The sequence below is a fragment of the Sus scrofa genome, chromosome 13 (assembly GCF_000003025.6).
Source record: "Sus scrofa isolate TJ Tabasco breed Duroc chromosome 13, Sscrofa11.1, whole genome shotgun sequence".
NCBI classification, from domain to species: domain Eukaryota; kingdom Metazoa; phylum Chordata; class Mammalia; order Artiodactyla; family Suidae; genus Sus; species Sus scrofa.
In genome coordinates this window covers 90,951,356-90,976,952 of record NC_010455.5, presented here as the reverse complement: position 1 = coordinate 90,976,952, position 25,597 = coordinate 90,951,356, and the positions used below count along the sequence as shown (strand labels likewise).

General features: G+C 45.4%; 1 protein-coding gene and 2 long non-coding RNA genes across 3 annotated transcripts; 2 read left to right on the top strand and 1 right to left on the bottom strand.

Moving 5' to 3' along the window:
- SIAH2 (siah E3 ubiquitin protein ligase 2) lies at window positions 5,415-25,155 on the top strand. Its single transcript, XM_003358611.4, has 2 exons — window positions 5,415-6,282; window positions 24,537-25,155. Exons 1-2 carry the CDS (start codon window positions 5,866-5,868, stop codon window positions 25,092-25,094), a joined length of 975 nt encoding a protein of 324 aa, XP_003358659.1. The 5' UTR covers window positions 5,415-5,865; the 3' UTR covers window positions 25,095-25,155.
- LOC110255174 lies at window positions 8,273-20,642 on the top strand. The gene is made up of 2 exons (XR_002337729.1): window positions 8,273-10,874; window positions 19,378-20,642. It is a non-coding gene; the product is annotated as an uncharacterized LOC110255174 (long non-coding RNA).
- On the bottom strand, window positions 21,889-24,234 carry LOC110256317. Its single transcript, XR_002337728.1, has 3 exons — window positions 23,957-24,234; window positions 23,345-23,439; window positions 21,889-22,829 (listed from the first exon to the last, which is right to left on the bottom strand). It is a non-coding gene; the product is annotated as an uncharacterized LOC110256317 (long non-coding RNA).

Here is a 25,597-nt window from a genome sequence, read left to right as displayed (position 1 = left end):
CACAGAAAGGGCTTCAGGGGAGAAAGACAGAGAACTAAACAGAAGTCTTAGTCTCTTGTAACCTAATCTCAGAATGGGCATTCTATCCTTTTGGCCATATATGTTCATTCAAAGGAGGTAGGGGAGGAACAAATAAGAAGTATGGGATTAACAGATACACACTACTATATATAAAAAGGATTAACAACAAGGACCTACTGTACAGCACAGGGAACTACATTCAATATCCTGTAATAACCTATAATGGAAAAGAACTTGAAAAAGAATATATATGTGTGTGTGTAACTGAATCACTTTGCTGTACACCTAAAACTAACATAACATTATAAATCAACTGTACTTTAATAAAAATAAATCAGCATGTCAGGCTCTGACTTGAAGGGGGCAGAATTATACTGGAAGAAGACAACAGGAAGAGGGATCTTTGGAGTCATTTAGTTTTGGCCACACCCAAGGCATCCAAGGCATGGGGAAGTTCCCTGGCCAGAGATCAAACCCACTGCAGTGACACCACCAGATCCTTAACCTGCTACACCACCAGGGAACTCCCATTGGAGTCATCTTAAAAGCTACTTACTACAAGTAACTTGGCCTCTCTGTACTTCAGTTTTGTCATTTGTAAACATCTACCTTATAGGAGACATGATGAGAATAAAAGAGTATGTAAAGTGTAAAAGAATTAAAAGAATATGTAAGTGCCAAGAACAGTACCTGACACATGGTGAACACTAGAGAAATATTAGCTAAGTATAAGTACAAAAATAATGCAAATGCATAACCTACTCTGTGCAGACACCTAAAACTAACATACCATTAGTTTACTAAGTTTACTAAGTCCACAGTGTTTGTTCAGGAAAGACCTGCCTCAAATGACCCATAATTACTCAAAAGAAGTTTGAGCACATGGAAATTACCCCAGAAACAAAAGTACTTTCTAAACTTCCTACCATAATTAGCAAAGGGACTCACAGTCACTTCTAAATTTCCCACAAGCTTTCCCCTTATCAGAAGTTTCCACACAGCAAGCTCCAATACACTCCTGAGTCATCCCTAAATCTAAACAGAAAAAAACCGACCACACTTCGTTCTGAAAAGGCACACCATTTGCCTGATTGCAGAAGTTGCTCAATTTGCAATACCGCACAATTTGTAAGTTACAGAAAGGAGAGGGAGAGCTTGTCTGCATAGCTGGAGCATTTCTCACTGTGCTCAGCAGCTTAGTGAGATTAGGGGCTACCTGTGCGTTTTTCAAAACAAGATCCACCCAGGTATTTTACGGAAAGGAGGGCTGCCCTAGTCTGAACTAACTAAAGGGTAGTTCAGAGGGTTGATGAATTGAGGAGCAGTGTTCTGCTTCACACAAGTCCCTTTTGTGCAATACCAGATTAGTGGGGAGGTGGGAGGGAGGAAGCGAGTGTGTCATCTAGCAGATGGATAAATGGGCCATGAAGCAGACAACAACAAAAGGTTGGACCTTCCCCCGTGTCCTCCCCAGGCCACAAAGTCACCCAGCAACAGCAGCAACTCCCAAGGGCAAACAAACACAGCTCAGCACATGTGCCCTCCCGATAGAGCACTCTAGTTCACAGTGCCCAGTCTGCAAAGGCCACCTTTGTCTGATTCAAAAGCCCCAAGGAAAGATGAAGAAGGAAAGAGGACTAGAAAGGCCAGCCTGGCAGCCTGAGGAGGTCAGTGATATGGGTCAACCAGCAGGCCTATCTACTCTCATCCCACTCATCCTCAGCACCTGCCCAGAGATTTTATTTTTTAATTACCCTGGTCAACTTAATCAGGAGCACAATGATGTGAAGGAGGAATCAAGAAGAAATGTCTCCATACCATGGAAGGCATCTGCCAGGGTAAGAGTGGATGGGTTAGTTGTATTCTTAGAAAAATAAACCAAATTCTTCCTGCAGAGAACTGCTTTTCCTCTTTTTTGTTTCCACACCTCCAAAAACAAATTTCTTTTTAAACAACCAGGGCCTAGCTCAATGGAACACTGAAAACTCATGTCAATATGGAAAGGGTAGGGACCCTGCTTCTCCAGTGAGCTTATAAAAGCTGTGAATGGGAGCCAGGGGTGGAGGGAAAGAAAATAAATTCTGGTAATAAATTTCACTTGCTTGAGTTTTCAATTAAAAGTGGAAAAGGAGTTCCCATCGTGGCGGAATAGAAATGAATCTGACTAGGAACCATGAAGTTTCGGGTTCGATCCCTGGCCTCACTCAGTGGGCCAAGGATCTGGCATTGCTGTGAGCTGTGGTGTAGGTCACAGACTGGCTTGGATCCCCCGTTGCTGTGGCTCTGGTGTAGGCTGGCGGCTAAAACTCCAGTTGGACTCCTAGCCTGGGAACCTCCGCATGCTGCGGGTGTGGCCCTAAAAAGACAAAAAGACAAAAAAATAAAAAATTTAAAAAATAAAAGTGGAAAATACTGGAGTTCTCATTGTAGCTAAGCAGAAACAAACCCAACTAGTGTCTGTGAGGACGCAGGTTCAATCCCTGGCCTCGCTCAGTGGGTTAAGGATCCTATGAGCTGTGGTGTATGTCGCAGATGCAGCTTAGATCCCATGTTGATATGGCTGTGGTGTAGGTCCAGCAGCTGAAGATCTAGATTCAACCCACAGCCTGGGAACTTCCATTTGTCACAGGTGTGGCCCTAAAAAGCAAAAATTAATAAATAATAAATACATAAAAGTGGAAAATATATTTTCTACAACAAAAGTGAAACCATAGATGATTTCTTTTCTGTCATTGTCACTCTTGCATCCTTTAAGCTATAAAAGGTAAAAAATGGAATAAACAGAATGTGATTACATGTTTTCTTGTCACTGCCAGCTAAGGAAAGAATTTATGCAAAATGTACCCACAAAATTCAGTGCTTATAACAGTGTTTATGTTTTTTAAACTGTGTTGAGTGTGCTAATCTTAACTCCTTAACCAGATAATAAGTAGAGTCAGGTACAATTGAAAGGGATACAGATTAGTAGTTAAGAAGGAGGGCTCTGGGAGTTCCCGTCGTGGCGCAGTGGTTAACGAATCCGACTAGGAACCATGAAGTTGCGGGTTCGGTCCCTGCCCTTGCTCAGTGGGTTAACGATCCGGCGTTGCCGTGAGCTGTGGTGTAGGTTGCAGACGCGGCCCGGATCCCGCGTTGCTGTGGCTCTGGCGTAGGCCGGTGGCTACAGCTCCGATTCAACCCCTAGCCTGGGAACCTCCATATGCCTGGGAGTGGCCCAAGAAATAGCAACAACAACAACAACAAAAAAAAAAAAAAAAAAAAGAAGGAGGGCTCTGGAGCTTTTCTAATATGATCAGCTGTATGATCTTGAGCAAATTAATCTCCCTGAGTCTCATTTTCTTCAACTATAAAATGGAGATAACAATAGTACCTAGCAAGTAGGATTGGGGCGAAGTCCTTTGAACCAGTCATGCCCCATACACAGTGAGCACTCAATAAATATCAGTTATTATTATTTTGTATTCCCCTGGAGCATCCTTCCAAAAACCCAGATTCAGCCACCACCTCACAGCACTTTTCAAATACCTACAGGGGTTACTCCTTGTCACTGAGATAAAGGTCTTATCAGGCCAACTGAGACTCCCATGCACCATCCCCACTGCCCCCCTAACCAAGCCCCAGTGCATCTTGCTTTAGCTGCTGCTACAATGCCTTCATCCCCACCCCATGGCACCTGTTCTTCTGAAATCTTCCAAAAGTGTTTGGTTATTGGCATTGCTCCCTTACTAGAAATGAGACTGAAGGAGAACCATTCTCAGAGCCCAAACAGTGGTTGGTACATAATAAATGCTTGGGAAATATCTACTGAATGATTGAATGACATCACATCTATTAATTTTTTTCATGATTTAGATTAATTCCACCAATTCAAGCACGTAGGCTTTCTAGATACCCTGTATAAGATTAAACTTTCTTCTGGGCTCTAATAGAGTATTTCTTGGACAAGTTTTATTCACTAATATTTACTAACGGTAAAATTCACTAATAACATTTTTAAATAATAACAGCTAACGTTTAAGCAGTGCTTATGATGGGCCAGTTTCTTGGCATAAGTCAAACTCATTTAACCCTCACCACCCCACCTATAAGACAGGCACTGGGGTTTTGTTTTTTTTGTTTACGGTGGCTGTAGGTGATTTTTTTTTTTTTTCGTTGCACCCTTGCATCCTTTATGCTATGCCAGGGACTGAGTCCGAGCTGCAGCTGCGACCTAGGATGCAGCAGGACAATACAGGATCCTTTAACCCACTGCCCCACCGGGACCAAACATACACCTCCCCAGCCACGGGAGCCACTGCAGTGGAATTCTTAACCCAGTGTGCCACTGCAGGGACTCCTAGAGAGGTACTGTTTTTATTCCACTTTTTCAAATAAGGAAATTGAGACGCAGAGAAATAAAGAACTTGTCCAAAGTCACACAGATGGTAAGCGGAGGACACCGCTCTTCACCCAGGCCTGACTGTTGTTCCTTACCACTGTCTCTCCTGCAAGGAATCGCCTGATTCCCAGCTACGTAGCCCCTTCCCCCAGTTCCAAGGTCAGGGGCTCGAAGTAAGCAGAAAAGCAATTTAACTCAGTACACATTAACTCGTGGTTCCCTCCAGGCTACCACCCTTCTCTAAGGCTTCGGCTTGGCGTGCAAAACGAGTACCCACATCTTGCATCAAAGTTGTGCACTTCTGACGGGTCTCAAAGATGAGGCTGTGTTGTATTGGAGGGGGTCACCCACTGTCGTCGCGTGTTTCAAGACCCAAGCCACATTTCTGGCACTCCTAGAATCTGGCAATCTCGAACTCTCTTTTTAGCAAACACTGACCACGAACTGCCTCCCGGGCCTGCCAGCAAGTCAGATGCTTTGAATTCAACGAAGGCTTCGGCAGGTCAGATGACAACAGGAATAGTTTACCTCCTCCCCGCCTTAGGCAGCAGGACCAAGAAGTGGTTCAAACACATCCTTAAGCGCCCAGCGCTAGATCCTGCGCCGCTGCAGACCTGATCCAAGCCCCTCGTCCTGCTCCATGCCTAAAGCTCCGTGTCTCGACCCAGAGCTCCATCCTAAGTGCCAGGTTGGCGGCGCCGCACGCCTTCTCAGCTCTCTGCTGACTCAACCCGGGAAAGCGTAACTAACCTCTCGTTTTTTTCCGACCAGTCCAAGGACGCCCGCGTCCCGCCCCGCCCACCACTCAAGCCCCAGCCCCGCCTAAAGTTGCCCTTCTGGTTTGCGCCCGCGGGACGCGTCAGCGTGTCTCCCCGGGGTGTGGCTAAAGGACTTCAGCGACGCCTTTCTGAAGGGCGGCCCCCTCCGCAACCCGGAAAGGCAGATCCCGCGCGGCGGCGGCGGCGAGTCGGGCATGCTCACTGGCGCGGGCCGGGCCGGCAGCCCTGGCAGGAAGCGCCCGCGCTAGGCGGCCCCCGGCGCTGCCAGCTGGAGTCGGGCGGAGCCGGCGCCCCAGCGCAGGGTGGCTCCGCCAGTCCCCGCGCGCCTGGGCGGCCTCACACGTGTCCAGGCGTCACGTCCGCGCGCGCCCCCGGGGCTTGCGTCAGCTGCTGCTCCGGTAGCGGGTGGGCCGAGGTTCTGCGTACAGCTCGGCTTTGGGGCCACGACGCCGCGGGGAGGAGGAGTCTGGGGGTGCGGAGGGGAGTTCGGAGCTCCCGGGGCCGCAGAGATCGTCGGCGTGGTCCAGTCCCCCGCCTGCCCGGCGCCGACTGTCTTCACTGCTTGGTCCTGGGCTGGGCGCGGTGGCGTTGCCCCGGAGCCCGCCGCCCGCGGGGCGCGCACCGCCTTGACCCCGGCGGCCCCGCGGCAGGCAGGCGCCCGCAGTTCCATGGTTGGTTCAGAGCGCGATGAGCCGCCCGTCCTCCACCGGCCCCAGCGCTAACAAACCCTGCAACAAGCAGCCGCCGCCGCAGCCCCAGCACGCTCCGTCCCCGGCTGCGCCCCCGGCCGCCGCCACCATCTCGGCTGCGGGCCCCGGCTCGTCCGCGGTGCCCGCCGCGGCGGCGGTGATCTCGGGCCCCGGAGGCGGCGGCGGGGCTGGCCCGGTGTCCCCGCAGCACCACGAGCTGACCTCGCTCTTTGAGTGCCCGGTCTGCTTTGACTATGTCTTGCCCCCAATCCTGCAGTGCCAGGCCGGGCACCTGGTGTGTAACCAATGCCGCCAGAAGTTGAGCTGCTGCCCGACGTGCAGGGGCGCCCTGACGCCCAGCATCAGGAACCTGGCTATGGAGAAGGTGGCCTCGGCAGTCCTGTTTCCCTGCAAGGTAAGCTCAGGTGCCAGCTGCGCACTTTTCCCGGCGACCTGAAACTCCCTTATCCTCCAAACCACTCGCAGGCGCTGGGAGGCAGGCGGCATCTCTCTTATTTTAACAACAACAACAACAAAAGTTTACACCTTGTCCACCCTCCCCCATGCCCACCTGTCCACTTTGGGAGTAGCTTTGGGGTGACAGCTGCCCGATCACTGACCCCAGCCTAACTGGCACGCGATCGCTGTTCGAACACATCACAGCTCTCCCACCGGGAGCCTGCGTACTCTGCAGACGTGTACTTGGGTGTGCTTGGTAGAGCTGGGCCGCTCAAGTAAAACTTGGATCGGGAAGCTGACCATCTGTGAGGGATTGAAGAAGGGGAAAAGGGTAAACTAAACGCACCCTTTACCAGCACTGGCCTTGGAAGGAGTGGTACTAGATTCCTCCTGCATGGTTTTGCGCACCCCTGACACATGGGAGCCTTTTGCACACCCCTGACACGTGGGAGCCCTCCGGAATGAGGCTAAAAAAAGGGTACCTATAGCCTGTTTTCCTCCAACAATAAGAAAACCCTCTAAGCCATGCCTTTCCCTCTCCTAGCCTTCAGAGTTTTGTGTTTTGTTTTGTTTTTTACTAAGGGGTGAAAACAAGAGTTGATCAGGAATTTAACAGGAAGGGCATTCAGGAGCTGTTACAGTTCTTTAAAGAACATTGGTTTATTTTTTATTCAGTTTAAAAAGTTATCCATGCTCTTGAAAAAAAAAAAGAAAAAGCCAACTACTAAGACAAGAAAAAACAAGTGAAAGACCAAGACCTCTCACCTCCTCTCCCACCAGTGTCAGGTTTAGTGTGCATCTTCATAGGCTTTTTCTAACCATATATAAATATACTCTCCGCAGCTGAATATAGAACCCTAGAACCCTAGATGTCAGTGTGGGAAGGTTTATATATGCACACACAGACATAAGTGTTTCTCCAAAAATGGCTTCTTCAACTTGCTGTCTTAACTTCATATCATCGTGTTTTTCTATGTCTGAAACATAGCTCTACCTCACTGTATTTTAGAGGCTGTATAATACAGCATTGTGTGGTCATATGGTAATGTCTTGTTACTTAAAAATCTTCAGGAGCCATTTCAGAGAAATACCTATCTATATTACCTCATTATAATGTAGAATGTTGACCATAAAGTTCTTCTTCTAAACTTAATGTCGTTAATACTTTTGAGGGTTTGTTTGTTTGTTTGTAAAAGTGAGCACTCTGCCTCTTGGGCCATTTAGGCTGTATTGCGTTTCTCCTTGGTGCTGCTTACTTTTATAGGACAAGAGCTTATTTTTAAATTAAAAATAATCCACTAGAGAACTGAAGGCTGGGACTTAAGTCAGTAAAATGAGTGATTTAATTTGGTCTGTGCCCTGCCACAAGTCAAGTTTAAAATAGCATACTCAAATAAGGGTCTGAATCCATGTTTGGGGTTTTTCATCAGCCTTAATAAATTATTCTGCTTTCAACCACTCCTCATGTAATGCTTACTAATTCCCCAGTCTAGTAGTAGTTTGTCATGAAATTTAGACAAAATAGTTGTAGAATTTTCTTAGGGTCATGAAAACGTGGGAACCTAGTGATCATGAGAAGATTTGGTGATAGGTGACATAAGAGGTTTGAATTTGAGGTTTGAACTATATTGTAGGGGCTGGGTGAGGAGGTGGGGGATGCCCCACAGGGTTTCTGGGGAGCCATCTTCTCCACCCTTCACTTTCCCCTGAACCTTCAGTGGCCAAGAGAAGAAATGCCTTTAGATGAATTACAGTTCACAAAAGAGCATTTGATTCAGCTATCCCTAATATTTTTATTTTTTTTATTTTTTGCTTTTTAGGGCCGCACCTGCCACATATGGAAGTTCCCAGGCTGGAGGTCAAATCAGAACTGCAGTTGCCGGCCTACACCACAGCCACAGCAGCAGCCGAACTGCATCTGTGATGCAGCTTACGGCAACCCCGGATCCTTAACCCACTGAGTGAGGCCAGGAATCAAACCGGCATCCTCAGAAAGACTTACGTAAGGTTCTTAACCCGCTGAGTCACAACAGGAACTCCCCTAATTTTTTTTTTTTAAAGCAATATCATAAGAACACTGTTTCTCCCAAGAGAAAGGGAAGGAGACAGTTACTACATGCTGTGTTAAGTGTGAAATTTCACTTTCAGGATCCAGAATTCTGGTACCTACTGAAGCATCCATTCTTTCCTAACATGTAACACGCTAATAAAGTCTCTCTGGAAGAAGAGTTCTCTTGGGAATCAAGGGTACCCAGCGTTTCTGTATCTGTCAGTGATTTTTAAAGTTCCCATTCTGTCAGACTGCAGTTGGATGAAGCGGACACTTGGCAGCTGAAATTAAACAAGGTCACCCATCCCCTTACAGACCAGGAACCAAGCTTAGAAAGTGACCTGGTGGGGAGGGGTCACTTTTGCATGTATGAGATTTATAAAGCTGAAGTATGCCTGCCTCAGCTTTGGTTGATCAGTAATCCAGACCATAGATAGTAATCCCGACTGGCTATAGCTTAGCCAGTTAGTTTGGATCAACCAAACCTGGATGTATACAGAGGCCCAGCAAGTAACCAAGATATGTTAGTTGGGAAGGCTGAGAGCAATTTCAGGGGTGAGGCCTTTGGCAAACTTAGGCAAAACAGGTCTTCTTAGCCAGACCTTTGGCCCACACTTGTCCTGGAAATCATAGGGACTGCCTTGTCACTGTCCCTACCTGCTCAGAGTCTCTCTCATGGGCTAGCTCATGTGAGAAAACCCACATTGGGTGAAACACCAGAAGCCAGATGTCAGGAGTTGCCTGGTGCTGCCATTGTATGCCTGAGAGACACCCTCGGGGGGCCTTGATTTTCTCATCAGTAATGAGGGGACTGGACTGCTCCACTTCTAAGGACCTGTAGCTTCTGGCATTCCAGGAAAAGAAAGGAGGCTGTGCAGAATGCTTGGTGAGGCCCTCTGCCTGCCAGCTACTTTGAGTAGGTCACCTTTCATAAGTTTGCCTTTCTTTCTCTCAGGTGAGGAAACAAGTGCCTGTGGAAAGGCTACGTGTTAAATGACTTGTCAAGATCACACCATGGGCCGGCATATAAACCCACATCCCGTAGGCACACACCCTTTGTACTTCTCACTACGTAGGGATTTTCAATCTGAGGTTACACTCCAAGGCCCCAGATCATAACTTGGGGTTGATACCAGTAACGAGATCATCCAACTGCCTGAGTTCACTGGATGGACACATCCCAATGAGACAGCATTCATGCTCGCTCTAAAATTCTTTGGCAGGAATCCTGTAGGGCTTGTGGGTGAGAAGATGAGGGGTGGGGCCTACAAACCTCATATGTGGGGGGATTTCATCACAGCTCTGCACTGCTTATGCTTCATTTGACCCCAGAATGGATGTGTTGCCAAATGGCTTCCTTCCGTAGGTGTGAGGTCACATAATTAAAGGCTAGAGTGCTGCCAGCACCTTGGCTAGAGGGTACCGAGTGCACTGTTAGCCCAGGTCTCCTTTGAAAAAAAAAGGATCTATCAGAGTGCTCTCTTCCCCCTGTAGTATTTTTAGTCCATTCTATGTCTTGTTCCACACCTAAGGGGTTTTGACATCCTGTTCCCTTATCTCAAACCCCCCACCACCTCAGGGGGGGCCGGGTGTAGAAGGAGAAGTGAAGGCTGACACATTTGTGCCCCCACTCAGCAGTGTGTTTAATATCAGCCACATATTTCTTTCCACAGTTGGGCAAAGCTCAAACACTCCAGCCCACTTACACTCTTGAGACATTTTCTTTCCACTCTTTGTCTACTCTACAGACAAGTTTCTAGCAGCATTATCTCCAAATAATTATTGAACTAGAAAGCCTCAGACAGATTAGTCTTCCCCGCATTTGGGTTGTGACAATGTTGTTTGTATTCCTTAAAAAACAAACAAGTCAGATAACCCAAGTGAAAGGCAAAAGCTCCTCGCTATGGATTCATCCAGTCCAAGGGGGACAAACTCTAAATACCAGCAGGGACAAATAATGCAAGGGAGAGAGGCATCTGTCATGTGACCTCAGGGTTTGGATGACCTCAGGGGCCATGGAAATGGCTGGGAATTGGACAACACATGCCACCTCCAAAGAGGGCAACTCTTGCACAGTGCTGGCTGATTGGTAGAGGTGCAATAGTAGATGCAGCCATGCCAGACCTTTAGATTTTTTTTTTTTTCAAGAAAAGCCAGAAACCTGGATTTTTTGAATGTTAAATATCTCATTTTTTTTTTTTTAACATTGGCCACATTCAAATGTAAAAATAGCACTTGCAGGCCAAGCCAACCGTTTCTGCAGACCAAATTCCAGCTGCCAGTGTGTATGTACCCTCTGATCTGGTTCTTTCAGAAAGCATCCATTGAGCCTGGAAGTTCTCATTTAACTCTGAGCATACGTGAACTTTGGAACTCTGATAGGTCCCAACTGTTAAAGCTTATTCTCTTTTCATCTTTGTTTTGGCAGGGAGAATACTAACATTCTGGCCTTTGGGAGACCAGAACTGTTGTCCTAGTGACTGGATGTTTGACTTTGTGTAAGTCAGTCTATTTCTTTGCACTTAAAGACACTTTTTTGAGTGCTTTTAAAAGAGAGAGTTGGACTAAAGTGTTATACCAAGGATCTTTTTAAAAATTTTTTTTCTTAGGTTTTTATTCTTTCTACTATAGTTAATTTACTGTTCTGTCAATTTCTGTCAATTTGTACAGCAAAGTGAACCAGCCATATATATACATTCTTTTTTCTCACATTATCCTCCATCATGTTCCATCAGAAGTGACTAGATATAGTTCCCTGTGCTATACAGCAGGATCTCATTGCTTATCCACTCCAAATGCAATAGTTTACATCTACTAACGAAAAAATTTTATTGGAGTATAGTTGACTTACAGTGTTGTGTCAATTTTTGCTGTATAGCAAAGTGGCTCAGTTATACACATGTCGATTTTTTATATTCTTTTCCATTATGGTGTATCATAGGATACTGAATATGATTCCCTGTAGGACCTTGTTGTTTATCCATCTTACATGTTAATAGTTTGCATCTGCTAATCCCAAATTCCCAATCCTGTCCACCTCACTCCTCTCCCCCTTAGCAGCCACAAACATGTTCTCTATGTCTCTAAATCTGTTTCTGTTTTATAGATTTGTGTCACATTTTAGATTCCACATAGAAGTGATATCATATGGTATTTGCCTTTCTTTTTCTAACTTTGCTTAGTATGATAATCTCTGAGTCCATCCATGTTGCTGCAAATGGCATTATTTCATTCTTTTTTAATAGCTGAGTAATATTCCAAGGATCTTTTGTTGCCTTAAAATTTTGGAATTTAGTTAGCTGTCCAAGGGAGAAGGGCACTAGGCGGGAGAGAGAACAGAGTTCTAATCTTGGTTTTGTATGACCTCAGTCCAGTCACTACTTCCTTGAGCCTGCTTGTTCATCAGGTTAGAAAAGAACAGAGATAACCCCTCACTGGTGGGTGTTCTCAATCAAATTAGAAGTGCTGGAGAGGGCTTCTGCTTCACCCAAATGGAAGATAGGTGAGATGAGCATGGTTGCTAGGTGATGGGTGATCAATAGCCTAAAAGTCTGAGGGGATAACCCATGTGTCAAACCATTTCCAAGAGCTCTCCTTAACCTCAAAAATTTCCCTAAGGTAAAATCATTTATTTTGGAAATTGTCCCTGCCATCCTCACTCCTGCTGAAGTTGACCAGGTTGGCTCGAAAAGCCTGTGCTGGGAAGCACCGAGGTCCGCAAGCATTTATGGTGAGACTCAAGATTCTCAAGAACAAAGTGGACAGCCTTGGAGTGTGAAAATCAAGACGAGAAGCACTAGAAGGCTAGGAAAGATACTAAAGTTTAATGCTGATTCTACGTAGGGTTGGCCCAGGATTTTTCACAGATTTTTTTTTTTAAATCATTGTCATTGAAAGTTGATCTGTAGTACAACCAGAACGGAGGAGAATCAAAAGGTAAACCAGGTCTGGCCTATAAAGGATTGGATTAGATTCGCCCTTTCTTTGAAGCCCCTTATAAAGCACTATATCCATATGACTGTCACTAAGACCTCAATATAAAATATCTTAAGAGGCAGAGTTGCACATCTGACAAAATTGTGAACAGGAGCACTTCTCACACCCATAAGGTCCTCATTCCTTGAAAAGAGCACATAATAGGTGTACATTTGCCCAGGTGAACACCAGCATTCAGGGCCATTAGGTATTGCTGCTGAGTCATGCAGAGCAGACCAGACCTGGGCCACTAGCAACGTGCTTTCACTTTGGACATCCTGAAAGGAAAATTAGAAAGCAAAAAGTCCTCCTGACCCAGTGTGTTCTTACATTAAACCTGAGTGTACATTTTTTTTTTTTTTTTTTTTTTTGCCTTTTTAGGGCCGCACCCGAGGCATATGGAGGTTCCCAGGCTAGGGATCCAATCAGAGTGTAGCCACTGGCCTATGCCAGAGCCACAGCAACAGCTGGATCTGAGCCCCATCTTTGACCTACACCACAGCTCACGGCAATGCCAGATCCTTAACCCACTGAGCAAGGCTGGGGATCAAACCCACATCCTCATGGATGCTAGTCAGGTTCATTAACCGCTGAGCATGACGGGAACTCCAAACCTGAGTGTACTTTCTAAGGCTTATGAGAGAGACTGAAATTTCTCTAGCAGGTGTTCCCTCTGTGGCTCGATGGTGACGAACCCAACTAGTATCCATGAGGATGCGTGTTTGATCCCCAGCCTTGCTCAGTGAGTTAAGGATCTGGCTTTGCCGTGAGCCGTGGTGTAGGTCACAGATGCGGCTCCGGTCCCATGTTGCTGTGGCTGTGGTGTCGGCTGGCAGCTGCAGCTCCAATTCAAACCCTAGCCTGGGAACTTACATGTGCCACAGGTGCAGCCCTAAAAAAAAAAAAAAGAAAGAAAATTCTCTAGCAGAATTTTAGCAACTTTGCCCCCAGATGTCCATCTTTTTCCAGTAGTCTCTTACAAATTGGTAAACTGTGATTCTCCTTTCCAGTTGGGTAAAGTCTTTATTGTAGTGATTTTTAGACTATATGGTATCTGTGAGACACCCACTTCCCAGTTTTCAGCCACAAACACCATAGAGATGGATGGAAGGTACATGTGTGTGTGGACCTGGGCTCTATATTTTAAAACTTTGAATCAATGATGGTAGTGTCTTTGAGTCACTCCTCTCTTCCCCCCATCCCAAGGCTATCTCTTACTCTGTCCCCGCTGTGACTGGCTGGTGACTCTCCAAGCCTCCAAGGCTCATAGGTAAAATGGGGTGATGATTGGGTTGTCGTGAGGATCAAATGTGGTAATAACTCCGGCAAAGTGCCCAGCACAGCCCCAGCACACAGTAAACACCAAATAAATTTGCACAGTTAGAAACTAACAGAAAGCAAATGAGCAAATGGCCAGAGTTTGAGGTTAGGTCCAGGCATACACTTTAAAAAGAAAAAAAGAAGAAAGATCATACCAAAAAAAAAAAAAAAAAAAACCAGAATGGGATTCATGCCCTTGATAAAGGAGACCCCAGAGAGCTCCTTCACCCCTTCTGCCATGTGAGAACACAGTGAGAAGACAGCTGTCTGTGAAGCGGGTAATGGACCCTCATCAGGCACGGAATCTGCTGGGGCCTTGGTCTTGGCCTTCCCAGCCTCAGAGCTGTAAGGAATAAACTTCTGTTGTGTATAAGCTACCTAGTCTGTAGCATTCTGTTATAGCAGCCTGAACAGACTAAGGCAGTCTCTTTGAGGAGCTACTTGTATAAAGCTCCTAAGGTTGAGTTACAGATACTTTATTAAGATACAAATGAACTTATTTACAAAACAAAAAGAGACTCATGGACATAGGAAACAAATTTAAGGTTACCAAAGGGGAAGGGCAGGGGAGGGGTAAATTAGGAGGTTGGGATTATATACATATACACACTACTATATATAAAATAGATCAATAACAAGGACCTACTGTATAGCACAAGGAACTGTATTCAATATTTTATAATAATGTATAAGGGAAAAGAATCTGAAAAAGTAAATACATATATGTCTGAATGTATATCTGATATATATGTAACTGAATCATTTTGCTGTATACCTGAAACTAACATGACATTGTAAATTAACTATACTTCACTAAAAAATAAAAATAAATAAAAGGAAAAAAAATCTTATTTTCTCCCATCAATTCTCTCACCGAGCTTCTCTTCCCTGGTTCTAATCTTATATGGTTTTCATAGAGCTGGGTAAGTTGGCCCTAGCCTTGGTTTTTCAGTGATGGCACTTTTAAAATATTTCTTTAAAAAAAACATGTAAGATGGGAAATCCCCACACTGTTTCATAATCTATTTTTTCATCTAACACATTGTGACTGCTTTTCCACATTGATAAGTAGTCTTTAAGGTCTTATTTAATGAGTGCATAGTATTACAATTCCATAACTCTAGAATGTTATGGAACATAACATTGGTTATGAATGTGTCAGAGTTAATCAAACTCCTGTTTGTGGTCATTTAAATCATTCTGTTTTCTGACAGTGTTTAAAAATGTACTGCTATAACTACATCCCTGTGCATAAGAAAATAATTATTCCCTAATGACAAATTCCTAGAAGTTAAATAGTAGGGCCAAAGGGTATGTGCAGAAATCAGAAGCTTTTGATGTTACAGCCTAATGGCTGTCACTTAGAATCATTGACAATCAAGTGCCCATTTTTCTCCAGCATCTCCAGCAATGGATGTTATCATTTTGCTTCTCTTAATGCTACTGCCTGCTTTTCCTCCCTGATGTAACCTCAGGCCAGAGTTGGTTCCTCCTGATGATCCACTAACATTTCATCAGACCCATCCTTGCCTCAGAATCTCCTGCAGCCCCAAGCCTTCTCTTCCTACAAACCATCTACCTAGCCAGCCAGTGCCTCCCTTCTCACCTCATCCTTCTGAAACTCTAACTCTAGAGATAGATGTTCCAGCAGAGTCCTTCTGAAGTAGTAGGAGCAGAGGAATCCGGAGACCTCCCTTGGTGGTGGTGGTTAAGCTGCATTAAGAAGGATGAGTGGTGGGGGGAGGGGTAAATTAAGAGTTTGGGATTAACATATACACACTACTATATATAAAAATAGATAACCAACAAGGACCTACTATATAGCACGGGGAACTATACTCAATATTTTGTAATAACCTGTAAGGGAAAATAACCTAAAAAAGAAAAAAATATGTATGTGTATAACTGAATCACTGTGCTGCACAATTGAAACTAAGATGACATTGTAAACCAACTATACTTCGATTTTAAACAAAATAAAAAAAGGATGAGCATCAGTGTACCCAGGGAGAAGGAAGGGATGGAAGATCCTGATGAGGTTGTGTAGGAAGCCAGTGCTTGCAGAGAAAGTCATTTATTTGGTCTGAACTGTGTATTTTATCTCATGTTATCCTCCTAATTCTTTTGTAAAGGAAATAGGACACAGCACCCCCCCCCAAGAGATTTGCCCAAAGTTTGTAAGTTTGGGGAGCAGAAACTCCAAAATGCACCTAGTAATTTCACAGTGCCTTTTCTGCTACCCTCTCCACCCTGCTGAGAAACAGGCACCCCCCTTCCCATCCCAGGCTCACATAACGGCTTTGGGAGGGATGGCCATGGTACTAAAAGGGGCCTCTTATCAGAGCTGCCAGGTAAAATACAGGATGCCCAGTTAAATTTGCAGAGAAGTAATTTTTTATTTTTTTTTATTTTTATTTTTTTGGTATAAGTATACCCCAAATATTGCCTGGGACATACCGGGCTACTTGTATTTTCCTTTGCTTAAGTGGGCAACCCTACCAGTTCAGTCTTCTTGTGGATTCAGTCGCTTTTGTTGAGAAGAAAGCATCCTAAGGGATGTAGCCCTGTTTGAAGGGTAGGCAGGGCAGTAAATGTGGTTATGCAGGTAGGAGCCTGGCACAAAACAGGACAGGTGTATTAAGAAAGGCTGGTCAAGGCCCTGGTGGTGTGGTATAAAGCCTCCAACCTCAGCTCCTACTTTAAGGTGCTTTCATTTGCTTGAATAGAGACTCCTAAGAGATCTTACAAAACTGGTTCTCCAAGACAGTGTGGGGTTAGTTGCCTGCTAGGTCAAGCTATGGTCAGATGAGAAGTGTACTTGGTGAAAAGTCAACTTTAACATTTCTGAGATTATAAAGTAATCCCTTGGAGTTCCTTTATGGCACAGGGGGTTAAGGATCCAGCTTTGTCACTGCAACAGCTCGGGTCACAGCTGTGGCTTGGGTTCATTCCCTGGCTGGTGAACTTCCTCATGCCATGGACATGACAAGAGAAAGAGAGAAAGAAAGAAAAAGGAAGGAAGGAATCCCTGCCAGCCCAAGGAGCCTTGTAAGGCCAAATGCACACACACCCCATCTCCAAGAGCAGGATGTTCTTAGATGACTGCAATGATAATGGCACCAGCATCTTCCCACCAAGTCACATGGAGTTTTCATAGGCAAAAAGGAAAAACTTCTTTTTTTTTCTTTTTAGGGCTGCACCTGCAGCATATGGAAGTTCCCAGGCTAGGGACTGAATTAGAGCTACAGCTGCCAGCCTACACCACAGCCATGGCAACGCCAGATCCAAGCCACATCTGCAACCTACGCCTCAGCTTGTGGCAACGCCAGATCTTTAACCCACTGAGCGAGGCCAGGGATTGAACCCACATCCTTATAGAAACTAGGTTGGATTCTCAACCTGCTGAGTCACAATGAGAATTCCAAAGAAGGAAAAATTTTTGAGCCCAAGATTTTAATTTCTCCAGAAGAAACTTTTATAACGTTAAATGTCACTATTTTCTTAGCCTGACCACTGTTCCACTGAGTGACACTGTTTTCTCATCATCAGCGAAACTGTTGGATGCACTGTAGCTTGATAATTATGTCTTTGCACTACCTCATAGCAGAAGTGAGGAATTTACCATTTAAGTAAAATCCGCTGAAGTTCTTAGAGGAAGGATGCTAGACAGAGGCAAGGTGAGTATTACATTTAAGCCACAAGAAATTTCACTTTCTTCTATTGCCTAAGTCTGAACTTCTCTACTGTTAATAATAGTCAAGGGCTGAGCTAAAGGTAGTTTTATAGACTCACTCAGAGGCGACATGGTAGGTAGGCTCAATCCAAGGTCACACAGGACACTGGTACTTGGATTCAAATCACAGCTACTCAACCACCAGTTGTAAACACATCTTAAACAAGAGGGACATATAACTGTCAAAATGACAGTAGCATCATGTTTCCCCATCTATATAAGATTTCAGAAAAGCTATAAACACTCCCACCCAAGTAATTTATATAAATAAAATATGGGAAGTGCCTTTGTCAAAAATTTGAGAACAAACCCATAGTGTCTGAAGTCTAAAATACAGTTTTCCTTACGTGATCTCAAGGTCTCTTGATTTTTTTTTTTAATTCTATTTTAAGACTTACATTAAAATAATGTAAACATGGTGGAGAACCATCATCCTCTGCAGATAAACCTAATATTTATTCATTTACCAACAAGTACAGGGTGGAGAGGAAGCAGGCAATAAATCAGTAAATCAATGAACAAAATTCATAGGCCCATAAATTAGTTGGAAAATAACCTGTGAGCAGTTAGTGATATTGGGAGGGGAGGGCAGCTAAAAACATGCTTAGTCACAAAAGAGCTAGTTTGGATTGCTGGAAGTCCTTTTGGAAAGTGGTAAAACTGAAGTGTAACTGCTGGTTAAAATGTAAGTTTTACTGCAGTGTGGGTCTAGACTAGGTCGAGCTCCAGCTCACATTTAAAGGAGTCTAAAGAATATTGAGAAGGTAGACTTCAAACCTTATTGTCTGCTGACCGCATGTAAGTTTTACTGCCAGGAATCCACCCTTCTTGTTGAACTCGTGCAACTCTGATTCCATCCCCGGGGTCACCTCCCCAGCGCTAAAAGGGGTTTGCCTGTATAAGAAAGGGGTGTGGGTAAGTTTCACTCTAGGAATTTCTCTTTCAGATGTGGTCTGGAATCGAGTAGGAGTTTCCTTCAGACCACTGGGGGTGGTGGATAATGAAACTGGAAACTAGTAGTTCTTGTTGTGGCTTAATGGTTAACAAACCCGATTGGTATCCATAAGGATGAGGGTTCAATCCCTGGCTTCGCTCAGTGGGTTAAGGATCTGACATGTCCATGAGCTGTGGTGCAGGTCGCAGACTCAGCTCAGATCTTGAGTTGCTGTGGCTGTGGCATAGGCTGGCACCTGCAGCTCTGATTTGACCCGTAGCCTGGGAACCTCCATGTGCCACAGGTATGGCCCTAACAAAAAAAAAAGAGAGAGAGAGAGAATGGAAACTACAGTCCAGGGCCATAGATTTGTCAGGTGCTCATAAACCTTTAGAAGGATCAGAGGAGCAATGGGCTTCTCTTCTTAGGGAGCCCAAAAAGTGCTGGGAATTATAACAATTGGTGTCTTCACTGCCAAATTGTATTGGTTCACTAAAATGACTCCCAAGAGCTTCTGGTAAAAGGGAAACTATGAATTTTTTGCATTTACATGTAGATATGAAATTAATAGTATATTTTTTTAAAAAAACATTAATATGATAAAATTTAATTCATTCAACCAACTCTGCCAAAGGAATCTCTGACCCATGGAGATAAATATGCTTAGTCCTGGGTTCTTTAATGTTTTCATTTTTACATGATTTCAGATCTATACTCTTACAATAATAGTACCAAAAAAAACCTCCACATATACCCTTATCCAGATTCACCAGTTATTTCCTTTTTGCCCCACTCGCTTTATCTTTTGTGCTGTCTCAATTTATATATATACATTACAGGCATCCTGCCCTTTTACCCCTATATACCTCACCATGTTTCTCCTAAAAACAAGGACACTTTCTTATGTAATTATAATATGGTTATTAAAATCAGGAAATGTGATATGCAGTAGATATTCTTATCTAATCCATAGTCATATTCAAATTTCAGTCGTGGTTCCAGTAATGCCCTTTCTAGCAATTTTGGTTTCTCGTTCCAGGGTCATACACTGCATTTGGCCATCAGTGTGCATTCTGTGATGATTACAGCGTATTTAGATGGAAAGAAAGTGCAGTTTGTTTCTTGGATTTGATTCGAAAGTTTATAAGCATCAACAACAAAATATCTACCGTGCTTTGTTTATAAGCATCAACAACAAAATCTCTACTGTGCTTTGTTTTTCCGGAGACCTTCTCCTTTGAGGTGCTGGCAGGTATTTTGCTAATACACTTCCCTGTTTCCTAGGAGGTAAGCAGGTGGAGGCAGGGTGGTTAGCTCAGTCCCAGGGGGGGACCTGCTTCTGTTCCTGGCGCCTCCATTGTCCTGGACTGTTGATTGTTGGTGATGAGCAGGTCGTCCTGAATTGCGTGGACTCAAATTTAATTAAACAGGTTAAAAGACTTGTTCTAAACCTGTCACAGGATCCATGTCCTTCACTAGCACCCAGGCTAAGAATTCATAATATACTCATTCCATAAACAAATATAATGTCTGTGTTTCTTAGGTAAATAACAGGTGTCTAGTGTTTGACTATGATTTTGACGTACCTTGTCATGTGTATTTGTGTGTCGGGGGTTTCTCTGCCAAAAAGGGTAAAACCTTGTCTAAATTCCAGCTTAAATAAAACAACCTTCAAACTCCATATCCGGGAAAAGAATTGGCACTGTTTACTGCTTTCTGCAAAGACTTCATAATGAGGCACCGGGTCACACATTGCCTTTTCACAGCAGAACATGTTTGCACAAGGACCTTTGAGCCATTGCAACGTGAAAAGTTTCTAAAGAGAGGTCAGAAGTGTTATTTCAACATGGCTTTGTTTCTCACTCTGCTGGGCAATCTCCCCTGCCCATACATTCCTCTTTAGCTTTGGGCTCCTGTGTGTGGTCGTGTCTCCCCTGCCCCCACCCCTCCCTTAAAGAGCTTTACTTAAAGCAAATCCCACCTCAGCCCCCAGGGGGGATGAGCAGCTATTTCCCAGCGGAGAAATCTCATTTATAACCGTGGACATGTCTCAGGACGCAGGCAGCCCTTTGCAAAGCAGCCCAGGTGCTTCATCTCAGGAACGAGAGTGCACAGCGAAGAACAGGGCGTCTCCTGGAAAGTGGGCATCTTTTGAACCCTCTGTTTGATGGGCAGGCCCCAGCCAGAGTGTGAGAAGTGAAACCTTAGGACTTTCTTGCCAGATGCTAGAGAAGGCTGGGAGGGCCTAATTACTGGTTACTTGTTTGTAAGGTGCTGCCAACCCATTCCTTAGGGAGAGCTGCTGTCAGGGCTGTTTTTTTCCTTGCAAACCAAGGAAGAAGTTCATGTGCGAACCCGCTTCCAGAAGTGGTACATCTGTGGACCCCTGGGTTTTGTATGTGTCTTGGATTGAGGGCTGAGGGGGATCAAGGCAGATGGAAATTGTTTTTTTCTCAAAAGATTGGTTCTTTCTGACTCCTAAGTTGTTGTGAGCAGAGAAACAGCAGCACAGGACTCTGACCTTGTGTGGCCACAAATGACCACGTGGCCAAAATGAGTCAGTCAGTCCGTGAAACGGGTGGACCCAGTGCCCCAGCCTTCCTCCACGCCTTGCAAACCATCAAGGTCTAGCTGTGTGTCAGGGTTGGCCTCCATGAGCTGCCCTGGGTAGTGCCCATTGGGCGGGGCACTGACCAGCCGACCCACTTCCTGGTGCAGCCCCTGCTCACAGCTGCAAGTGTGGCTGCCCAGCCAGGTCTTGTCACTCACTGAGGTCACTGGTTCTCAGCTGGGGTGATTTTGCCACCCAGGAGACATTTGGCCGTGCCTGGTGACATTTCTGGTTGTCACAGCATGGGAGGGGGGGAGGGGCTGCTACTGGCATCTAGTGGGTCAAGGCCAGGGATGAGGCTCAACACCTTCCAATGCCCAGCACAGCCCCCCAAACCAAGATTCAGCTGGTCCTTGTAAATAGTGCTGCTAGAGAGAAACCCCCAAAACAAACTAAATCGTCAGGGATGTCCCTGACAGAACCTAGACCTGCCTTCTCATTTATTTAGGCTTTATAAAACCCCATTGCTGGCTCCACTCACCCTGTGTTGGAACTGGATGGAATCATTCCATCCACAATGTGCTTCATCCACAGTGTAGCTTCCCTTACCCCTTCTTCCTCAACCTGTCCTCACTCTGAAATCACCTGTCGCCCTCTCCCCAGTCTTCCTTTGCAAAGTCACCTGTATTTCTGATGTATCTGAGCTGTCGGTTGCTGCCTAGTATGGCCCCTGTAAGGGCAGACAGCATGGGGGTCTGTGCTACAGAGGCGGGTGGCCCTTAGAAACCCTTGGAGCTTATCAGGAATACACAAGCCCAGGGACCAGCGCAATTAGGGTTTGCTCCTCAGAGGCACCTAGACAGTCTCGGGGAATTCACAGACCCTCTGCTCCCTGGAGGAGTGCCCTTAGTGTAGGTGACAAGAACGTGATTCCAGAACAATGGCAACTATTCCAAGTATGAAGTGCGGCACCAGAGTGCATGCATGAGTGTGTGTGTGTGTGTGTGTGTATGCGCGCGTGCGTGCCCACGTTTCAAGTTTAAATCTTTTCTGTTAGAGATCATCTCTAACCCAGTCATCTTAACAGTGGTGCAGTGGTCATGAAGACACTCTCTCACCCATGATGGAAAAGAGAAGGAATAGATTGGCATTAAAGTTCACCTTGTTTAGAAAAACCAGAGTAAGCACATAACACTTTAAAATTATATTTTAGTAGAGGCTGTAGCAAGACCTTTTCTCATGAGGTCATTGTCACACAGATGCTCAGTAATGCCTTCTCTTTTTCTGTAATTGAGAGAGGGTCCCCTTTCTCTATATTTGGGTTGAAGGGAGAGTGTTCGACTTGTAAGACAAACCAGTAATTCAGAATATAAATATTCCTGAGTTACACAAGAAAAAGTTCTAAAATGATTGCTAGATAATAAATATTTACTGTACATCTAACTTGGTGAACGTGGAGTGGTTTGGGGCTTTGGGCTGGGGAAGAGGAGCAGGTGGTACTTTTCTGTACACTCTGTGCCAAAGTTCATTTCGTTCCTGGAATTATTCCTGGGCAGCCATGGTAAACAGCCCATCCTGAAAGGTCTTCAGATCCAAATATTGAGGGCTTGTTTATTCACCCAGGGAATCTGCCAGGCTCTGGGCTAATTCTTGCTATTTTTATTGTGTGGATGTGTGTTTTTAAACACTCGGCAGAAACGCCTCACCTGTCACTCACAGAAGAGCATCAGAAGGCTCTGTGTTCCAAGCCTCACCCAAGATTTAAAACACAGTTAATAGAGATTTGGTTTTCTTGCGGGGGTGGGGGGTGGGTGCTTACACTGTTAGGAACACAGACTGTAAACATGTGAATAAATAAATTTGTTTCTTCTTCTGATTCAGTTTTTTATATCCATGCTCTTAAAATTAGTCTATGGTCTTGAAAGATGAATAAGCAATTCCTGTGGGCAAAGTAAATAACAGTGAACCATTTCTGCCAATTTCTACTGAAGACCGTTATAATTCACTTTAGGCACGGAGGAGGGATGAGCTGCAGTTCCCTCTTTAAGCCACCCTCTTCTTCCTTATTAGGGGAGGTTCATCTCCATCAAGGTGGTGACAGCCTTCGCAGCTGGGTATCTGCTCAAGGACTACAGCTTAGGGTCTTGTAAGGAGAGGTTGCTCAGGGCCAGCTTGTTGCTAGTGATGATTCAACTGTAAAGATTAGAAGTTGACCTACTTCAAGTTTAGAAGGGGTATATTCCCAAAGGCAGGCTAGGGAGGAGTAAAAACAGCTGCAGGGTTTGGTTTGTTTTTTAGCAATGGACATAGCATCTTTAGAAAAAAACAGCATGGCCCTGCCCTTGCTTGGGGTCTTCATGTCTTAACCAGGGATCAGGGAGCCCAGGTGGGGGAACCCAGCCAGTGTACCCCTCATCCTGGGCTCGAGGGAGATGAAGCTGCCTTCTAGTTTTACCTGAAAAGGTCATTCATGTTTCCTTATTCCTGACATAACAACAGCACAATACTCTGGGCAGGTGTCTACTTGTGGGCTGATTCTCCATCCGGTATCTAGGAATTAACATGGTCATTCTGGTGAAGATTGGGTGTAGAAGTCTAATTCCTTTTGGCATGGTCTTTTCTCATGATGGATCTGACTTATCCACCAGGAATGTCATCCGAAATGCAAGGGAGAAAATGGTTTTGTTCCCACCCTATTAAGGCAGGGCTCAAGGGGTGGACTGATTGTGTCAGAATACCTGTCTAGGACAAGCACTCCCTCCAGGACCCGCTTTAGTTCCCCTTCCTCCCAGGCCTGTCATGGGGACGTGACATACCCGATCATGAAGATGCACACGTGAACTTGAGGAAGGGGCCTGGGGAAAGTGTAACGGACTCTGAGAGGAGGCTGAGGCCCTTCTCATTTTAACCCCACTGGCTGGGACCAAATTGACTAGTGGCCTCCTGACTTAGTTAAGGAACTCTTGGAGGTGTTCCCCCCCCCTCCCCGCCCGCAACAACTCCCACAAAGTAAGTTCGAAGCCCTCCCTGAGGGGGAAGGTAAAAGGTGAAGAAGGTGAGGTCATACTTCCAGCAATGTGAGGGGTCTCCAGCCCTCTTCTGTCACTTGCTGGTCACTCCAACAGCAAGAGCAGGAAACCACAGGGACGCCTAGCCTGCATGCCAGTCACAGTCTGAGCCAGGAAGAAGTGGGCAGGGACAACGGAGAAGAGTTATACCATCTGCAAAAGTTATCTGTAGGTAAAAATGGGTCTGGAGATAACATATTCTTTGTCCTTACCCCTAAGCAATTCGAAATTTTTAAAAAATCTTTAAATTCACAGATGAGGGGAATGCCAGGTTTCCCAGGGCTAGTTCCACAATCTTGTTTGAGACATTTATGGTAAAAGCCCTTGAGTTCTCATGTTTTTAACAATGTGGGAACAGGGGCAGGACATGCAGTTCACTGCTGGTTCGAGATGTTCCCCTGATTTTATGCAGGGCAGTACTGATGATGAAGAGGTGCTGAGACTTTTAAGTCATCAGTATTTAACTCATCTGGAGCAAAAACAGCTGAAATAAGAATACAGTGTAAGTCTCAGACGCCTGAGTGCGTTTAGAGGTTGAGAAGGCCCAGTGTCTCACTGTGATTCTTTCTGTCCACGCAGTATGCCACCACGGGCTGTTCCCTGACCTTGCACCACACGGAGAAACCAGAACACGAAGACATCTGTGAATACCGTCCCTACTCCTGCCCTTGTCCTGGCGCTTCCTGCAAGTGGCAGGGGTCCCTGGAAGCCGTGATGTCCCATCTCATGCACGCCCATAAGAGCATCACCACCCTACAGGGGGAAGATATCGTCTTTCTGGCCACAGACATTAACCTGCCAGGGGCCGTGGACTGGGTGATGATGCAGTCGTGTTTCGGCCATCACTTCATGCTGGTGCTGGAGAAACAGGAGAAGTACGAGGGCCACCAGCAGTTCTTTGCCATCGTCCTGCTCATTGGCACCCGCAAGCAGGCCGAGAACTTCGCCTACAGACTGGAGTTGAACGGGAACCGGAGGAGACTGACCTGGGAGGCCACGCCACGCTCCATCCACGACGGCGTGTCTGCAGCCATCATGAACAGCGACTGCCTGGTGTTCGACACAGCCATAGCGCATCTTTTTGCAGATAATGGGAACCTTGGAATCAATGTGACTATTTCTACCTGTTGTCCGTGATGCACCGAAATGATGTGGGCAGAACACTCTATGGTTAATAAAGGTTTTTATAGATGTTTTATTCGCTATGTCGTCACAAGTCAAGACCCACAGTTACCCATGTTCTGTTCGAACAGCAGCTTCCCGTCTGGCGTTGGCCCAACAAAAGTTCATTAAACTGGGATGGATGAGGTTGGCCTGTTAGTCATTTGGAGGCCGCTCCATGCTCAAAAAAAAAATCAACTTTATTATTCGATTTTACTTACTTCCTGAACGGCACCTGACAGGTTGCTCAGGCTGCTCTAGACCAGTATGTTAGGAATTGGAGGTGCTTTCCTGCCTGCCTCCTTCTGTTGGTCCCTCCGAGGTGACAAAAGCACAGTGACTGTCAGTCGATTCCTTAACTTTTACCTTGTGTTTCAGGGGTAGGAATGGTTTTCATGTGTTTTGAACAGTGTTTCTCAAACTGGATGGCTCCTCAGTATGCCGTGGAATCACCTGGAGTGCTCATCTGAAACATGAGG